Source organism: Mustela putorius, unplaced genomic scaffold (genome assembly GCF_011764305.1).
Source record: "Mustela putorius furo isolate JIRA1106 unplaced genomic scaffold, ASM1176430v1.1 tig00000695_pilon_pilon_pilon, whole genome shotgun sequence".
Classification (NCBI taxonomy): domain Eukaryota; kingdom Metazoa; phylum Chordata; class Mammalia; order Carnivora; family Mustelidae; genus Mustela; species Mustela putorius.
In genome coordinates this window covers 7,101,255-7,117,270 of record NW_025421447.1, presented here as the reverse complement: position 1 = coordinate 7,117,270, position 16,016 = coordinate 7,101,255, and the positions used below count along the sequence as shown (strand labels likewise).

Below are 16,016 nucleotides of genomic sequence, written 5' to 3'. Positions count from 1 at the left end.
CCTTGCTGTTTCTATCCCACGAGTTTGCGAGCATGCGGCTTTATTTGCTAAGATCTGCAATCTCCCTTTTATCTCTCTCTCGTGTGGCAGCATTTCGTCTCTCTGTGTTTGAAAAATTGAATTCACGCCCTTAGTAAGTCGTACTGGAACCTGGTGCTGGTGGATTTCCTTCTGCTCCCCTGTTCTCTGCCTGCTTTGTTCCAGGTTTTCGCCCTCGATTTAAGACGCTTCCTGTTGCCATGTAATTTCTGCCCTCATGCTTGAGCAGCTCCGCAAATCCGTCCTGCTCTGCTCTGCCGTCTGCTGGATGACTCCTTGATGTCCCGCTCTGAGAGCCCAGTTCCTTCTCCCCACCTCGAGTAAAAGGGAAAGGACTGGGTCTTTTACGTCCTGTTCACTTCTCTCTAGTCTAAGAGAAATACATGACGGGATGGACAGGGGGTTAAGGCGCATCTCAGACAGTGTAAAATCTTTGTTAAAAATGCTTGGGCTCTTGGGTGGCTCAGTGGGTTAAGCCGCTGCCTTCGGCTCCGGTCATGATCTCAGGGTCCTGGGATCGAGTCCCGCATCAGGCTCCCTGCTGAGCAGAGAGCCTGCTTCCCTCTCTCTCTCTCTCTCTCTCTGCCTGCCTCTCCATCTACTTGTGATCTCTCTCTGTCAAATAAATAAATAAAATCTTAAAAAAAAAAAAAATACCTGGGCTCTTTCTCCCTTTCCAGATGTTGTTCAATGTCCAGCTAAAGTTCCCATCTTGCTGGGGGTCCACCATTTCCGTGGAGAGGACGGTGTCCCTAACTCAGTGCACAGACCTTTCATTGGTCACCCCCTTTTTACGCTGATTAGATTAGATCACGCTTCTTCTCTACTCTTGGGTGTGTCCTTCTCTTTCTCTTTCCTCTTCCTCCGCTTCCTCTTCCTCCTCCTCCTTCTCTTCTTCTTCTTCTGGTTTTACTTCTTGCCCATTTTATCAAGAGTAATAATTTTTTAAGGAACTTTCAATGGACCGTCTTATCCCAATAGTACGGTGATCTTTTGGATACCCAAAAGTATCCCAGAAGTCCGCGATCTTAAGTATATTTCAGCACACCAAATAAATTTTCTTCAGCTTCATTAAGGCAGAATTGACAAATAAGAAGCTGTATATATTTAAGGGGTACAACTTTGTTTTGATATACATAAACATTGTGAAAGGATCACCACAATCAAGCTAATTCATATATCCAGCATTTCACGAGGTCCCATTGTCTTTTCCTGTGTGTGCGTGTGTGTGCGTGTGCAGTGAGAACACTTAAGATTCACCCTCTCAGTAAACATCATGTATAACACAGTATTATTTTTTCCCTAGATTCCACATATAAGTGAGATCCTACAGCATTTGTCTTTCTGACTTATGTCACCTAGTATAATGGGCTCAAGTTCCATCAGGTTTTTACAAATGGCAAGATTTCCCTTCTTGTTGCCGAATACTATTCCACTGCATGTGGACAGAATTTTGTTTATCCTTCCATCCATCAACAGACACTCAGGCTGTCTCCATGCCTTGGCTGTTGTAAATAGCGCCACGACGAACTTCTCGAAGCAGTCATTTCATTTCCTTTGGTCGTGTACCCAGAGATGGATTGCTGGATCATAGGGTGGTTCTATTTTTAAATTTTTGAGGAATAGCCACACCATTTTCCATAGTGGCAGCAGCAGCTTACAATACCTCCGACAGCACTCCAGGGTTCCCCCTTCTCCGCATCTTCTCGGACATGGGTTATCTCTTGTCTTTTTGATGTCAGCCATTCTAACAGGTGGGAGATGGCATCTTGCTGTGATTTTTATTTGCATTTCCCTGATGAGTGATCTGAAACGCTTTCTCCAAAACCCGTTGGCCATGTCTGTGTCTTCTTAAAAAAAAAAAAAAATGTCCCTTCAATCCTTCTGCTCATTTTTTGATCAGATTGTTTGCTCTTTTTGCCACTGAGTTGTAGGAGGTTTTTTTTAAATATGTATTTTGGATATTAACCTCTTACCAGAGCTAGGATTTGTACATATTTTCTCCTATGCCTTATGTTCCTTTCCATTTTGTGGATGGAAGAAGCCTTGCTAGGCAGAAGCTTTTTAATTTGATGTGGTCCCACTTGCTTGGTTTTGCCTGGTTGCCTTTGGTTTTGATGTCAGAAATTCCACGCCCTCTGACCAACATCTCCTTGTTTCCCCCTCACCCCAGCTAAATCGGTTTTTTTTTAAGATTTTTTTTAATTTATTTGACAGACATCACAAGTAGGCAGAGAGGCAGGCACAGAGAGAGAGAGGGAAGCAGGCTCCCTGCTGAGCAGAGAGCCTGATGTGGGGCTCGATCCCAGGACCCTGGGATCATGACCTGAGCCGAAGGCAGAGGCTTAACCCACTGAGCCACCCAGGTGCCCCGCTAAATAGATTTTTAATGGAAAACTTTGTTTTCCAAATCTCCCAGTCCTATTCATTGAATAATCCATTCTTCCCCACAGATTTTTAAATGGAATTTTTATAGAAAATGCTTACATATATGCATCTATACTTTGTGTCTTTAATGTTGTACATATGATATATATTCCTGGCCCAGGACAACTCTGTTTTATTTTCGTTTTATCTTATATTAATTTTATTTTATTTTATGGAGGCTCCATGCCCAACACAGGGCTTGAACTCATGACCTTGAGATGGACTCACATGTTCCACCAACTGAGCCTGCCGGGCTCCCCAGCTCTGTTTTAATCACTACAGTTAAATACGAGATTTCCATATTCACAGCTCTCCTTCAGTACTTTCCTTCTTCATCGTGTTCTTTTGTCCTTTTCCTGCATTTTTCTGGATGTATCTTAAAATCTTTACACAAGAGATCTGGGGACTGTGGCACTTTGATTGGAGTTGCGTTAAAATGGTGCATTTGTTTGGATGGAATGATCTTTATAATCAAGATTCCCACTTAGAAACAGGATATGGCTCACTGTGTAGTCAGATTTTCTGACAAGGCCTGCAACACAGTTGCTTTCTTTCATATAAATCCTACACATTTTTGCAAATTTTTGTTCCTTTTATGAATGGGATCTTTTTTTGTTCCTCTTTTTTCCCATGTCGTCTTATAGCTGATGATTGCCCATGGAGAGGAAAAAGCCACAGTCTGTTTTTGCTCTTGTTTAATCCGGAACATTCCACAGGTCGTGTCACTGCCCTGGGCTGCACTCACGTTCTTTATAGTTTTGATTTTTGTATGTGTGCTGCCAATAAAAACAATGCAAAAGCCTCTCTCTTTTCCAACATTTTATTTCAAAAACACCAAACATGTAGGAGAGTTATGAGAATTTAACAATAACGACCTGTACCCCTGCTGCCCAGAGCCTACCGCAAATGTTCGACTGTACACCTGTCCGTTAACCGTCTTCCTCCTGGCGGTTTATCCCTTGCTAACGGATCTTCCACATTGTCAACGGTTATCTACCCAGTCTGTGCAGCCCTTTGCTAGCTCCCCGGAGCGAGGCCGGACCACTAGCCTAACATACGAGGCTGTCCACAAACTGCCCCCCCCCAACCATTTTAGGATCATATCCCAAAGCTCTTCTTTGCACATAAAGTGTTCTTTACCGTTACAGCTCTTACCCAGACTTGCTGAAACCCTATTTACCTCTCCTCTCCAGCTGAAATGTCACCTCCGTTGCCGAGCCCCCGCAAGCCGTCTGCTGGCTCTCTCAGTTGCCCCCATCAAGCTCCTATAAAGCCCTGCCCATGGCATCATAACACAGTCAATATTCTATACATGTCCGTCTTCCCCACTAGACCATGAGATCACCAAAACCAAAACCCACCTCATTTCTCCTCTGTATCCCACTGCCAAGCCGGGTTCCTGACACACCATGAGGCTCAACAGACCTCCGGTCCAGGAGCTAAGACTCCAAGATGACTGAGATAGGCACGACCCTCAGCTCCCTGGCAGGCCGCCTCGGAGTCGGGGGAGCGGGGTACCCACCTGCACAGGCATGCCCAGATCTAGCTTCAGCCCCATATAGGGGTCGATGTAGATGGTGAGGATGACCTCTGAAGGGTCCTGGGCAAAGTGTTCCAGAACGGCGTCGTGCTCCGCTGTCCAGACGGCATCCGCTAGTCCCGTCAGCACAGCTCGGGACCGGAAAAGGGGCTTCTACAGAAGGAGAGCAGAGAGCCGAGGCAGGTACAGCTGTTAGGATGAGTCATTTCTCCCACTCACAAGTGCCCATGAGGACATGGGAGACAGAGACGGGAAGTCAGAGAGGTCCGGAACAGTGAACAGAAGGCTGACAATGAACTGAGTGATAGGCTTCAAGCTTCTAAAGAAACAAGACAATCTAATTCCCTTGCTTCTGCAAGTAAAACTAGACGAGATCACTAGAGGGAAAGTGGGGGACAGTATCTTCCTGAGAGATCTCCTTTATGCCTGTGGTTGTAAAAACGCATCGTCAAGCAATCCTCAACCTCAAAGTAAAACTAAGTCAAGGGAACCTGTAGGATATTAGCCTAAAGCAAGCAACCAGGAGCAAAGATAGCATGCCACAAAAAAGGATAAGGCCGCAACCTCTCTGGGGTACGGAAGTAAGAGGAGATATCCCGGGAAAGCCAACTGACATAGGAGAGAAGAAGAAGGGAGGGGAAAAGACAAGACTGGGAAATATCAAAGAACACATCAATTCGATGAAAAATAAATTACAACTGATAACTTGGAAAAATTTCATCTGTAGAGCTCCACTAATAAATTCAGGAAACTTGGGGCACCTGGCTGGCTCATTCAGAGGAACATAGGGCTCTTGATCTCAGGGTCATGAGTTCAAGCCCCACTTGGATATAGAGATTACTAAAGAAAATAAATAAGCTTTAAATATTTTAGGAAACTAGAAGACGCGCAGATGAACTGGGGGAGTCACCTTGTCCTTCTCCCAGTTCTCCTGGAAGATGAGAAGGAAGTCTTTTTCACTTAACATTTCCAAGTCAAGAAAACTCGGTGCTCTAAGAAAGCCCCACATAAACACGTAGACAAGCCTATGAGGTGTGAGTCATGTCATGTCATCGAACTCAGAAAGTGAAAGTATGAAAAAACATCCAATTTCACTTGAAATCAAAGAAATACAATTAAAAATAGCAAAGATAGGGCATTTATGGCTACGCTGCTAACATGCAGACCTGGAAAACACTTGCAGCTCGCGTGAGGCCAGAATGTGTAATTCATCGGGAAGACAGCTGAGCGGCACACATTGAACTAGCCCCAGTGTGACTCCAGGTGGGGAGACAAAGAAGCAAAAGCTTCGAGAACCGTCCCTCACTTAAAGCCCTTCTCCTCCTGAAGGGGGGTGGGGGGTGGGGGGGCAGAGACAACTTTGTCCTTTACTCACTGGAACAGATTTATGGTGAGCAGGAGAGAGTAAGCAGAAGCAGGTGACAGACCGAACAGAATTCCTCGTACTGGGATGCCTGGGTGGCTCAGTGGGTTAAAGCCTCTGCCTTCGGCTCAGGTGATGATCCTGCAGTCCTGGGATCAAGCCCCGCATCAGGCTCTCTGCTCGGCAAGAAGCCTGCTTCCCCCTCTCTCTCTGCCTGCCTCTCTACCTACTTGTGATCTCTGTGTCAAATAAATAAGTAAAATCTTAAAAAAAAAAAAAAATTCCTCATTCACCATTTTAACAACTGAGCCTCTGCTTCACCAGTTATCAGAAAGGAATATGTCAGCGGAAAAGCCTGACTTACCACATCCACCTCAGGCTCCTGGAATTCTTCCTTCTCTACCTCTGGTTCCTCCAATGGTGGCTCTGGGAAGAATAAAAATTCCAAGATGAGGCATTCCTTCAAAACTGAAACCCAGAGTCACCCCATGACCTCCTCCTACTCCACTGCTGGGTGTGTCCCCGAGAGCACTGGAAGCAGGACTCCAAGAGCTGCTCTGAGCTCCCAGAAGCATCCTTCCCAGCAGCCAGAAGGTGGGAACAACCCAAGCGCCCATCGACAGACGATGGGTTTACAGAGGGCGGTAGACTGGGACTCGACTATGAAAAGAAACGGAGGCCTGCCACTGAGCCTCATCACGGACGAGCCTTGAAAACGTGACGTGAGGTGAAAGAAGCCAGTCCTGAGAGACCGCGGGCGGGGTGACTCTGTTTGTGTGAAATGTCTAGAATCAGCAAAGCCACAGAGACAGGAAGTGGACCGGTGGTTAGCAGGCTCTGTGGGGGAGGGGCTGCTAAAAAAGCCTGGGCTCTGGTGTCATCGTGGACACAGGGTCACCCGGGGGCGCCGGGGTAGCTCAGTCGGGTGAGCATCCAACTCTCCATTTCGGCTCAGGTCATGATCTTGGGGTGGTGAGATCTAGGCCCCTGTCAGGCTCTGCACTGAGTGTGGAGCCTGCTTGAGGTCCTCCCCTCTCCCTCTCCCCCTCCCCCTCCCTCCCTTCCTCCCTCCCTCCGGCACACTCCAGTCTCCAGAACAAAAACAAAAACATATCGGGTTATCTGGTGCCAATTTTTCAAGGCGCTTGATGTGGCCTTCTTGGTGGGGGGCTGATGAAATGTATGCTTGGTGGTGCTGGTTGACAAGATTTGTGTGCCCCCAAAATCAGGGAAGTGCTCTTGAAAGGGGTGAATTTTACAGTAAGTGAATTCTATCTCCATTTTCTTGAAAAGCTGATGAGGGAGGAGGAGCAGAGTTGGGGGGGCACTCATTCCCGCGGCACCCACTCTGTTCACCCATAATCCCCAGAAGGGCCTTTTTCTACCTCCAGATCTATAGATGACATGGGAGATGGGTAGAACCGGTGGGTTTCCCATCTGCCGTGGGCTAAAAAGAAGAAATGAGATGGAACCAGAGAACCTTGGGGGACAGAAAGAAACACTAAGAAGGAGGTGCACCTGGGGGGCTCCATTGGTAAAGCAGCTGCCTTTGGCTCAGGTCATGATCTCAGGGTCCTGGGATGGAGCCCTGCATCCATACTCAGCGGGGAGTCTGTGTCTCCCTCATCCTCTGCCCCTCCCCCTGCTTGTGTTCAAGCTCCCCTGGAGTCTCCCTCTCTCTCTAATAAATAGAATCTTTACTTAAAAAGCTTTTCAGGGGCACCTAGGTGGCTCAGTGGGTTGAAGCCTCTGCCTTCAGCTCAGGTCATGATTCCAGGATCCTGGGATGGAGCCCCGCATCAGGGCTCTCTGCTCAGCGGGGAGCCTGCTTCCCACCCCACCACCCCCCCAGCCTGCCTCTCTGCCTGCTTGTGATCTCTGTCAAATGAATAAAATCTTAAAAATAAAAAAAAAAAAAAGAAGAATTTATTTGACAGAGAGAGACATCGCAAGTTGGCAGAGAGGCAGGCAGAGGGGGCGGGGGGAGGCAGGCTCCCTGCTGAGCAGAGAGCCCCGATGCGAGGCTCGATCCCAGGACCGAGATCATGACCTGAACTGAAGGCAGAGGCTTAACCCACTGAGCCACCCGGGTGCCCCTCCTTCTTCATTTCTTAATGGGAATGGAAAAACCCTTCCTTAAGGAAGGAAAGGTTGTGAATACAGACGGTTGGCCCACTTTTACCAAGAAGCATCTTCGGCCCTCCTTCCACACTATCTATGAGAGCAGATAACATCTATCACAAAATGCCATAGACCGGGTAGCTTATAAACACCAGAAACTTATTTCTCACGCTTCTAAAGGCTGGAAATCCTAGATGGGGATGCCAGCCTGGTCCCTGGGAGCCGCCTTCTGGGGCACGGGCTTCTCGTAGTGTTCTCACATGGAAGAACAGGGCCAGGGATCTCAGAACCAGTTTCCTAAAGCACTTATCCTGTCCATGACATGGTGTAAGCAAGCACTTCCCATGAGGTAAGTACCTTTCAAAGGCCTTGCCCACTAATCCCATCACATTGGGCAGAAGGATTTCAACATACGAATTTGTTGGGGGGCAGGGAAGGGGGGAACCACAAACACTCGGACATGGCAGGCCCCCTGTCTCCAGTGGGACAGGACTCAATCCCTCTGAACCCCAAAGGTGACAGGGATTGCTGTGTGTTTTGGGGCTGGCAGAGAGGCCCCAGGCCTCTCTGAACGTCTGCTGGGGTTATACATCAAACAACAGAAAGGCTTAGAGCTCGAGGAGCCCCAGAATCTTTGTATTTGCTGGTTAGTGCTTTCATCTAGACGCTTCTTCCCTTCCGCCACTGGAGGGTTCTCCAAACCGAACCTCCTGCGTCTCCTGCTTCCCCCCTTCTGCTCCAGGCATCCAGGAGCCAGTCCCCCTTGCAATGGTTCTGAGAGAATTGCCTGTTTCTAGTGTCTGGATCCTAGGGACCCCGCAGATCCCGGACCCTTCTCCCACACCCATGTCTAATCTCCCCGCTGCTAATATCAGAAGGAGATTCCATTGACAAGCTGCCAGCCGTGCAAAGAAGCCCCATGGAAAAGTGGAGGCCTGTGCTTAATTCATAGTCGTATCCGCATAGGCCGGTACTCTAAGGGATAGCCCAGGGACACCAAACCTTCCAACCCACAGGGCCAGAGTCCCTCAGATCTAAGCCGCAGGAGGCAGCCTCTTTAAACTCTTTACTCCCCCACCCCCATGGAGACATCAGTCTGCTTTTCTAGTGGCCCTGAACCCGACCTCCTGAGCCGACCGACACCCCTGCCAAAATGCAAGGCAGGGCTACAGAGCTTGAAACAGATGGGAGAAAGCAGCCGTCAGGCTTAGGATTCAAAGGGTGGCAAAGCAGGCTGTCTCCATGGTGATGGGCTTAATGGGAGAAAAACATTATTTGTTTTGCCACCCAGGGTGAAAATGGGAAGAAGGAAGAGATCAAACCCTCTTCGGTGTGGTAGGAGGAGCCCCAAGGCAGAGGCCAAGTTAAAGGACTGGTTGGTGAGCTCTTGGTGCATTTGCGGGGGAGGGGGGACACAGAAGGAGGAACCTAGCAGCAGGCCTGAGAGTCCACCGACCCCCAGCTTCTAACCCAGAAGCAACAGCCCTCGGACCCTCTTTAAACGCAAACACTGTGCCTCCGAACTCAACTCCAGCAGGTACCCACCGGGCTCCTCCTTGAGGGCCTCAGGCTCCGGCTGGGGCTCTGTGGAGGGCAGGAGGCTCTCCTCGGCCTGCGAGGCCAGCACCTCCTGGGTAGTTCTCCTGCGGGTGCCTCCACGGCCACCGCTTGCCCGGGCGCTCACTTTCTGCTTCTTCTCCACTTTGCTGGACATGGTGTGGACAGGACCTGCAGGCATGCGGGCAGCTGGGGATCGACCAACTGAGCCACCCCCACCCCGGTCCCCCATGCTCTGAATACACAAACTGAGACACACACACACACACCCCCACCCCGACTTCGTATCATAATCTCATCTGGGAATACCCACACCCTGCGCCATGAACCACAAGGGACCTTGCAGCCCTCACTCCTTTCCCTGGAGAATCCCACTTTCTTCAGAGCATTGGGTCCAAAAGCAGTGAGTCCCTTAAAGGCTTTGGGAATGAATGGAAGCTGAAGACAGTAGCCTCTAACTGACACCCCGCTAAGAAGGGTTGAGGAACCCGTCTCTCTGCCCAGAAGTGTGAGAACAAAAGATCAGGAGGGAAAAAACCTATAGCTGCGATGTTGTACACTCCCTCAGCCACCTTACCGTTCAGGGCCTCAGGTGAGGGAGACAAGGCCCAGGGAAAGGAAGACTGCCCCTGGGTTCCCCGCCCTGTGTCTGTGCATCAAGTCCACGAAACACACCAGGACGATTTTCCCATGTAGCTCCTTTCCTCCCAGCTTACTAATAACCTCCTGCAAGGGTGGGGTGGGGAGATGGAAAATTTTCCTCCTACCCACACTAAAATGTGCAACCTCCTTAAGCCGAGAAAAACCAGATTTGTGACATGTCGCTTTAATTTTTCGTTGCTGGGGTGGGGGGAAGGAACCCTGTTTTGCTTGTACTGAAGAAGTCTCTGGGCATAGCTGACCGAGTCACTCTGGGCCAACCCACAAGGAAGACCAAGATCCTCCCGTTCTTGAGGACAGCCTGGGGGAAGCAGGGAGGAAAGTCACCCAAGGTGCAATTCCGCCTTGTGTCTGTGGGAGAAGGCCCTGCGGGAAGGAGGAAGGCCTGCTCGGGAAAGCAGGAGCATCCCGGTCTGTGGGAACCACTGGGGCCACGTGGGGCCGGCCGCCGGGCATTCCTCCTGCAGCCAGCTCCAGGCCCACAGCCACCTGTGGCTGTCCTCCCGCCCCACGGGCTGCCCCTGGCAGGGATCGCAGATTAGGAGTTTCCGACGTGAAAGATGTGGACTTTGCTCGAAGGAAAAAAGTCCTACTGGGCAGCGCTGCAGGTCTCCAGAGAAACGTCCGCCCGTACTTCCCGGCCTCGGGCTGCAGCCCCAGGGGCGTTCGCTGGCCAGGCGAGGGGGCACACACCCCCCCCCCCCGCAACAGGGCTCTTCCCCAGGGCCAGCCTGGAGGGGTTGCTCTGCCGGCCTGGGGACCCGCGCCAGCGCCCGGGGGTGCCGACCCTGTACTCCAGCGAGCTCCCCCGCGGCCACCTTGCCTACAACGGTCACAACTGCCCCCCACAGTCCCGCGGCGTCCCCACCCCAGCGCGCCTTCCTCTCCCCTCCCCCCACACCTGCCCCTGCCGCCCTCTGCCCCAACCCGGCTGCCCCTCTCCCCCACCACGACCCCTTCTCCTCCAAGTTTCCCATGTCTTCCCTCTCTGCCCCCGACACACACCTCACGACGCCGACCCTCTCCACCCTAGGCCGGCCGACCGCCCCTCCAGCTGGGAAGGCGCCCCGCGAGCCCCGCTCCCGCCCGCGCCCGCACGCGTCGCCAAGGCAACCCCGCGAGGGGAGGGGCCAGCGGCCGGGGCGCGAGCCCAGCCTCCACAGCGCAGGCGCAGGGCAGCCCCGCTCCGCCGCCCGGCCGCCCGATCCCGCCCGCGTGCGCCCGCGGGGACCCGCTCCCGCAAGGGCCGGCGAGGCGGGGCGGGCCACCGTGTCCGGCAGGCCGGGGCGGGCCGGGTCTGGTCCGAGCACGGGCCGGCGGGGCTGGGGCTGAGAGCACGAGTTGCGCTGCAGCGGGACCCCGGAAGGGTCGGGGGCGTCCCGGCGCCCGGGTCCGCGGGCTCGCTCCCGCGCGCGGCCGGCAGGTGGCGCCCGGGGTCCCGCCGCGGGGCTGGAAGGCGCTCCAGGATTTCAAGGCAGCCGCGGCTGCAGCTGGGTCCGGGGGAAAAACCGGGGCTGGAGCACCCCTGCCCTCCCGCCCGTTTCCCTCGCCGGCGCTCGGACCGGGGTCTGGCAGCGCCGGGCGGCGCGGGGCGGGGGAGCGCAGGGAAGAACGGAACTGGAATTCCGGGAACCGGGGGATTGGCTCTGGGAAGTGTCTCCCGTTTTGGGGGGAACGGGAGGCGGGGACTCCCTGGGGAAGGTGACCGGGCCGGGGAGGGGCTCGGCTCTGCGTGAGAACAAAGGCTTAGTCCTGGGGAAGCGTGAGGGGAGGGGACGTAGTGTGGGGGGGCAGACCTCGGCTGGGGCTAGGGGGCGCTGCGGGCCCGGGGCCGCGGAGGGGGCGTGTGGAACCCTGGGCTCTACCTGCGGCGGGAGAAGCTGGAGCGCGGAAGCCGAGTCGGGGGATGGGAAGGCCCCCTCCCTGCTTCCATCAATAGTGCCTAATTAAGACAAAGCCAGCCGCGAGCCCACTGATTGCATTTCCATGAGGAGCTAAATTGATGACATTTTCTTTGCTGGATGCGGAGGGGGAGAAGCTGGCACCACAGGTCCCCCCTTTTCTGGTTGGTGTTCACACCTGATGGGTCTCTGACATTCCAGTCTGGCACTACAAGGCTCTGCGGCCTCTGGGGCTCCTGAAGGGCCCTTGGGTCCGTCCACACCCAACCCTGACCCCACCATCCCACCTGTCCTGATTTCCAGAATGAAAACAGAATGATTTCCAGAATGAACAGCACCTGCCCTCGGGACTCCCCTCCCCCGCGCCCCGTCATTCTTAGGGTAGGCTCTGGGCGGCTCTGATTTGGGACTCCCTAGCCCAGGCCGAAGTCCTATCGCTGAAGACAAGGGTTGAAGTTGTGAGGGGTCCTGCCACGCCCCAAACCGGCTGCACTGCAAGTGGGACTAAGTGGGTGATCCTCGAGGTGACACGATTGGGCCCTGTCCCCCAGGGAAAAGTCCCAAAGCAACGAAGATTTGAGGGGAGTCGTGGGATGCGAGGTCTTAGAGGCAGGGCTCCTGGCTCCCACAGGAAAGGAACGTTGTGTAGACCCCGCTTCTCTTCTGACTGCTCCCCCAACCTTGGCTGTGCCTAGGGATCCCAGCCCCCTACATTATGCTAAATAGGTAATCAAACATCTCGCTTTGCTAATTACCGCTCAATCCGATTAAACGCTGCTGAAGCTCATCAACAGAGGTGGGGGGGGAAGGGGGCTGAAGGGGAACCAACCACAGCTGGGGCGGGGGTCTTGTCCCCAGGAGCTCCAGGGGCCGGCCAGGGCACCAAGACGAAGGACTCCCTAAAGGAAAGGGACAGAGGGGTTGTACCCGTGAGACCTTGACCCTTACTGCATCCCCCAACCTCAAGGCTTTCCCCCCTCCCAGACCTTCCTAACCCCTAGAACCCAGGCATCCGGCCATTCCCACAGCTCCCCCACATACACACGCCCCTGCCCCAGATTTAATAAGTTCTGTTCTCTCACTGTCAATATTTGATGTCTCAGAGCCATCTCCACGGAGAGAGGGGGACTCTTCCCTTGCTTCCCCCCTACCTTGGCTGTCTTTTACCCACCCCAGTCTCTTTGTGCCCCCAACCTTCTCCAATGAGCTGACTTAATGAAATGATATTAAAGTCTTGAACAACTCCCACAGAATGGTTGTTATGGTGAAGGGAGTGGGCAGGACGCCTGGGTCCCTGAGGGGAGCAAGGGCTGAGGGGGGGAGAGCGAGCCAGAGGCTAAGGTTTTGAGGCTTCAGTCCCCAGTGGGGAGCAGCAGATTTGGGGTGAGCGGGGGGGGGGGGGGGGGGGGGCTGGAGCTCTGGATCTTGGCGGGAAGCAAAGGGAGTGAGGGCTGCGGGCCCAGGAGAAGATGGGAAGAAAGGACATTCCGGGGTCGGGGTCTCAGCCTGTTGTCCAGAGCATCTGTCAGGGATGGAGAGACCAGCTGGGGGGCGGGGGGGGGGCAGGGCCTCTGTGCCAGCAGCCTCCTGCTGACTGTGCCCTGGGCCCGTCCGTGAGAAACACAGTAGATCCCTCTTCAGCCCTGACTCATCCCTCTTCCCCCCTTCTCCCCCAGCAGACCCCCACAGGTGATTTGTAGCTGATGCCCTCACAATGGTGGGGACCAGGAGAGAGCCGTTCAGCGACAGGAAGAGCTGAGAGCTTCCAGGAGAGAAGAGAAGGAACAGAGGCCAAGAGATGGGGAGCCAAGCGCCCCCCCACGCCTCCCCCCACCCATCCCCATCTCACTCCCCTGGGGACCCTGGCCCAGCCCCAGTCCCCTTGGGGTGGTGGGAATCCAAGGACATTTGGCTGGGGCTGATTGATGAGGGAGGAGGCAGCCACCGGGCACTGAGGCTGCTGTTTGCTGAGCACACAGATTCCCTCCCCACTCACCAGCTGCTGCCCCCCGAGGCTGTTAGTCTCACCAGCACCAGCAGAAGCAGCAGCAGCCCTGGCATTGGAGTTGGAGGGAACCGGTGCCTGAGTTTCTGAGGGCATGGGCAGGGTGGTGGAGGAGGGGGAGAACCAGGACCCCAAATCCTTCCATTTCCCATGAGAATCGGGGGTCCCTGGGATCTGGTGCCCTGAGCACTCCTCTCAGGCCACCACCATCCTCCCTGCCTCTCAGACATCTCTCCTCCTCCTGCCCCTCCTTTCCGTGCTGCCCCCAACCCTCCAAGCCTAGCCCAGCCAGCCCCCTGCCTCCAAGCCACCCTGTGGCATTTCCCCCAGCCTGCCTACAAATCTTGAAACTTTCCCTGAGGGAAAGTTCGTGATTCCCCAGATAGCGCCTTAGGAAGCTCCATTTTTCATTCTAACTGAAATTCCGCTTGGGATGTTGACCATTTCCCATCAGAAATTCCCACTGGAGCCCTTTGCTCTATGCCCCTTTCCTTGACACCCCCCCCCCCCGCCCAACATAAACCACAGGCGTCTGCTGTTTGGGACGGGGATGGGGGCAGCTTCAGCCTCTGCGGTCCCTTCTCTGGGTCCCCTGACTACCTCTCTGCCTGCCTTCTCTGGACCCTGTACCACCCTGTACTAGCAGCCGTCCCCACAAAGCTCAGAGCACCTTCCTTGCCCTCCCAGAGCTTCAAATGTAGTTGGGGAAAACACAATGCATGCGCAAGACACAAAGGCAAGGAAAGGAATACCAAGCTAGACCAACTTCCTAAATGTGGATTCTAGACCCTGCGTGACCTGCTCCCCTCCAGGCCGAGGCTGCAGAAGGATGCGACACAGCTGGGGTGTCTGCAAGATTGCAAGGTCCTGGGTGCCTGGGTGGCTCAGCGGGTTAAGCCACTGCCTTCGGCTCAGGTCATGATCTCAGGGTCCTGGGATCGAGTCCCGCATCGGGCTCTCTGCTCAGCAGGGAGCCTGCTTCCTCCTCTCTCTCTCTGCCTGCCTCTCTGCCTACCTGTCTGTCTACTGTGATCTCTCTCTCTGTCAAATAAATAAATAAATAATCTTAAAAAAAAAAAAAAAAGATTGCGAGGTCCTTCTCTCTCTTCCGGACATGCCAAGATCTCACCTCTGCACTTTGCATTTGCTGTTCCCGTGTCGGATGTGCCCTTCCCAGAGCGCACGCCTCCCTCCACATCACTCATGGTCAGAATTACATGTCACCTCTTCAGTGGGACCTTCCCAACCTCCTAACCTAAGGCACCTCCCCTGTCACTCTCCGTCCCCTTTGTCCTGTTACTCTGAATTGTCTGTGTCACCTGTCACTGCCAGCAATGTTACCAGGTTGTCCCCAACCCAAAGGTGGGCTTGGCGACAGCAGGGACTTTGCTGCATTTACTCTATATTCTCAGGGCCCGAAGCAGGACCTGGAACAAAGTAGACACTTCATACGATGTTGAGTGAGGGAGTGAACGACAACAGCCAAAATGAATGCCTTCCTGGCCCTCTGTTCGTTTGGAGGTAGTCGTTACCCAGGGAGCACGTTGGCGTGTTTGGACCCAGGAAGAGAATAGGATGACATGTGTGGTTCTGTGTGGAAGTCACTAGTGCTTTCCAATAGCCCGAGAGCCACCCATGTGGCGGGCTGCGGGGCCCCTGCTGTCACTGCGTGCCTGCAGAGCTGGGAGAGTGCAGAGACACCCGCTTTCCGAGGGGGTGTGTCCCGGGATGTTGTGCGGACATGCTGTTCCTCTCCCCAGCTGGGAGTCTGTCCCCAGGTGTCTTCCTGTCGCTCAGCGTGTTGTGATGTCTTGGCTGCTTAGGCGAGGTGTTTGTCACCAAGACTGTTTATCCCTACTTCTCTTCCCTCTTGTCCCTCCACCTGTGCCCCTGGATGTCTGTTGGTGGGGGTTCTCCCTTGGCTCCGTTGCCCCCACACACACATGCAGCCCTGCCCTGGGCTCGGACCCCTCCCTTTCTCACTGGGCCCTGTTGCTGGGCTCTGGGTTGCCATAGTGACGGTTGCCAAGTCCCTGAGGCTGATAGCCAGCGATGGGGCTGTCGGCTCCATCCACGCGGGAGGCTGAGGGGGGCTTCCCATTGTGTGGAGAAGGGGATGTCGCCATGACAACCAACCCCCACTAAGGGGCAGGGACCAGCCCTTCCACCCCCCTCAAACCTCCCCACCTCCAGCAGCTCCAGCGTGGGCTCCGAAGGACAGGAGTAAGTTCCAGACAGCCCAGCACCTGGGCTCAGTCGGCAGCTCCCCTCCTGGCAGCTCCCCTCCCAGAGCACGGCCCCTCTCAGGCCCTGGGCATCCCCCTCAGATGGGGGAGGGGCCGGGGTCCCATTGGACAGAGCAGGGCAGGAGGACCCCTTGACCTCCAGGCAGATGGGAGACAG

General features: G+C 54.2%; 1 protein-coding gene across 11 annotated transcripts in view; it reads right to left on the bottom strand.

Moving 5' to 3' along the window:
- DNAH2 (dynein axonemal heavy chain 2) overlaps positions 1–10,815 on the bottom strand; it is a 78,115-nt gene extending 67,300 nt beyond the window's left edge. For 6 of the 11 annotated variants that reach the window (XR_006607649.1, XR_006607650.1, XM_045083305.1 and 3 more), the window contains exons 1-4: positions 10,713–10,814; positions 9,036–9,218; positions 5,734–5,795; positions 3,989–4,159 (exon numbers count right to left, since the gene is read on the bottom strand). Coding sequence is in view for 9 of the 11 variants with exons in the window: in XM_045083305.1 (XP_044939240.1) it covers positions 3,989–4,159; positions 5,734–5,795; positions 9,036–9,204 (402 nt within the window). In the remaining 2 variants the exon portion in view is untranslated. Of the gene's footprint in view, positions 1–3,988; positions 4,160–5,733; positions 5,796–9,035; positions 9,219–10,712 lie in introns of all 11 variants that reach the window. The other 5 variants (XM_045083301.1, XM_045083303.1, XM_045083304.1 and 2 more) reach the window with 3 other exon arrangements.
- Between the last annotated feature and the right edge of the window lie 5,201 nt (positions 10,816–16,016).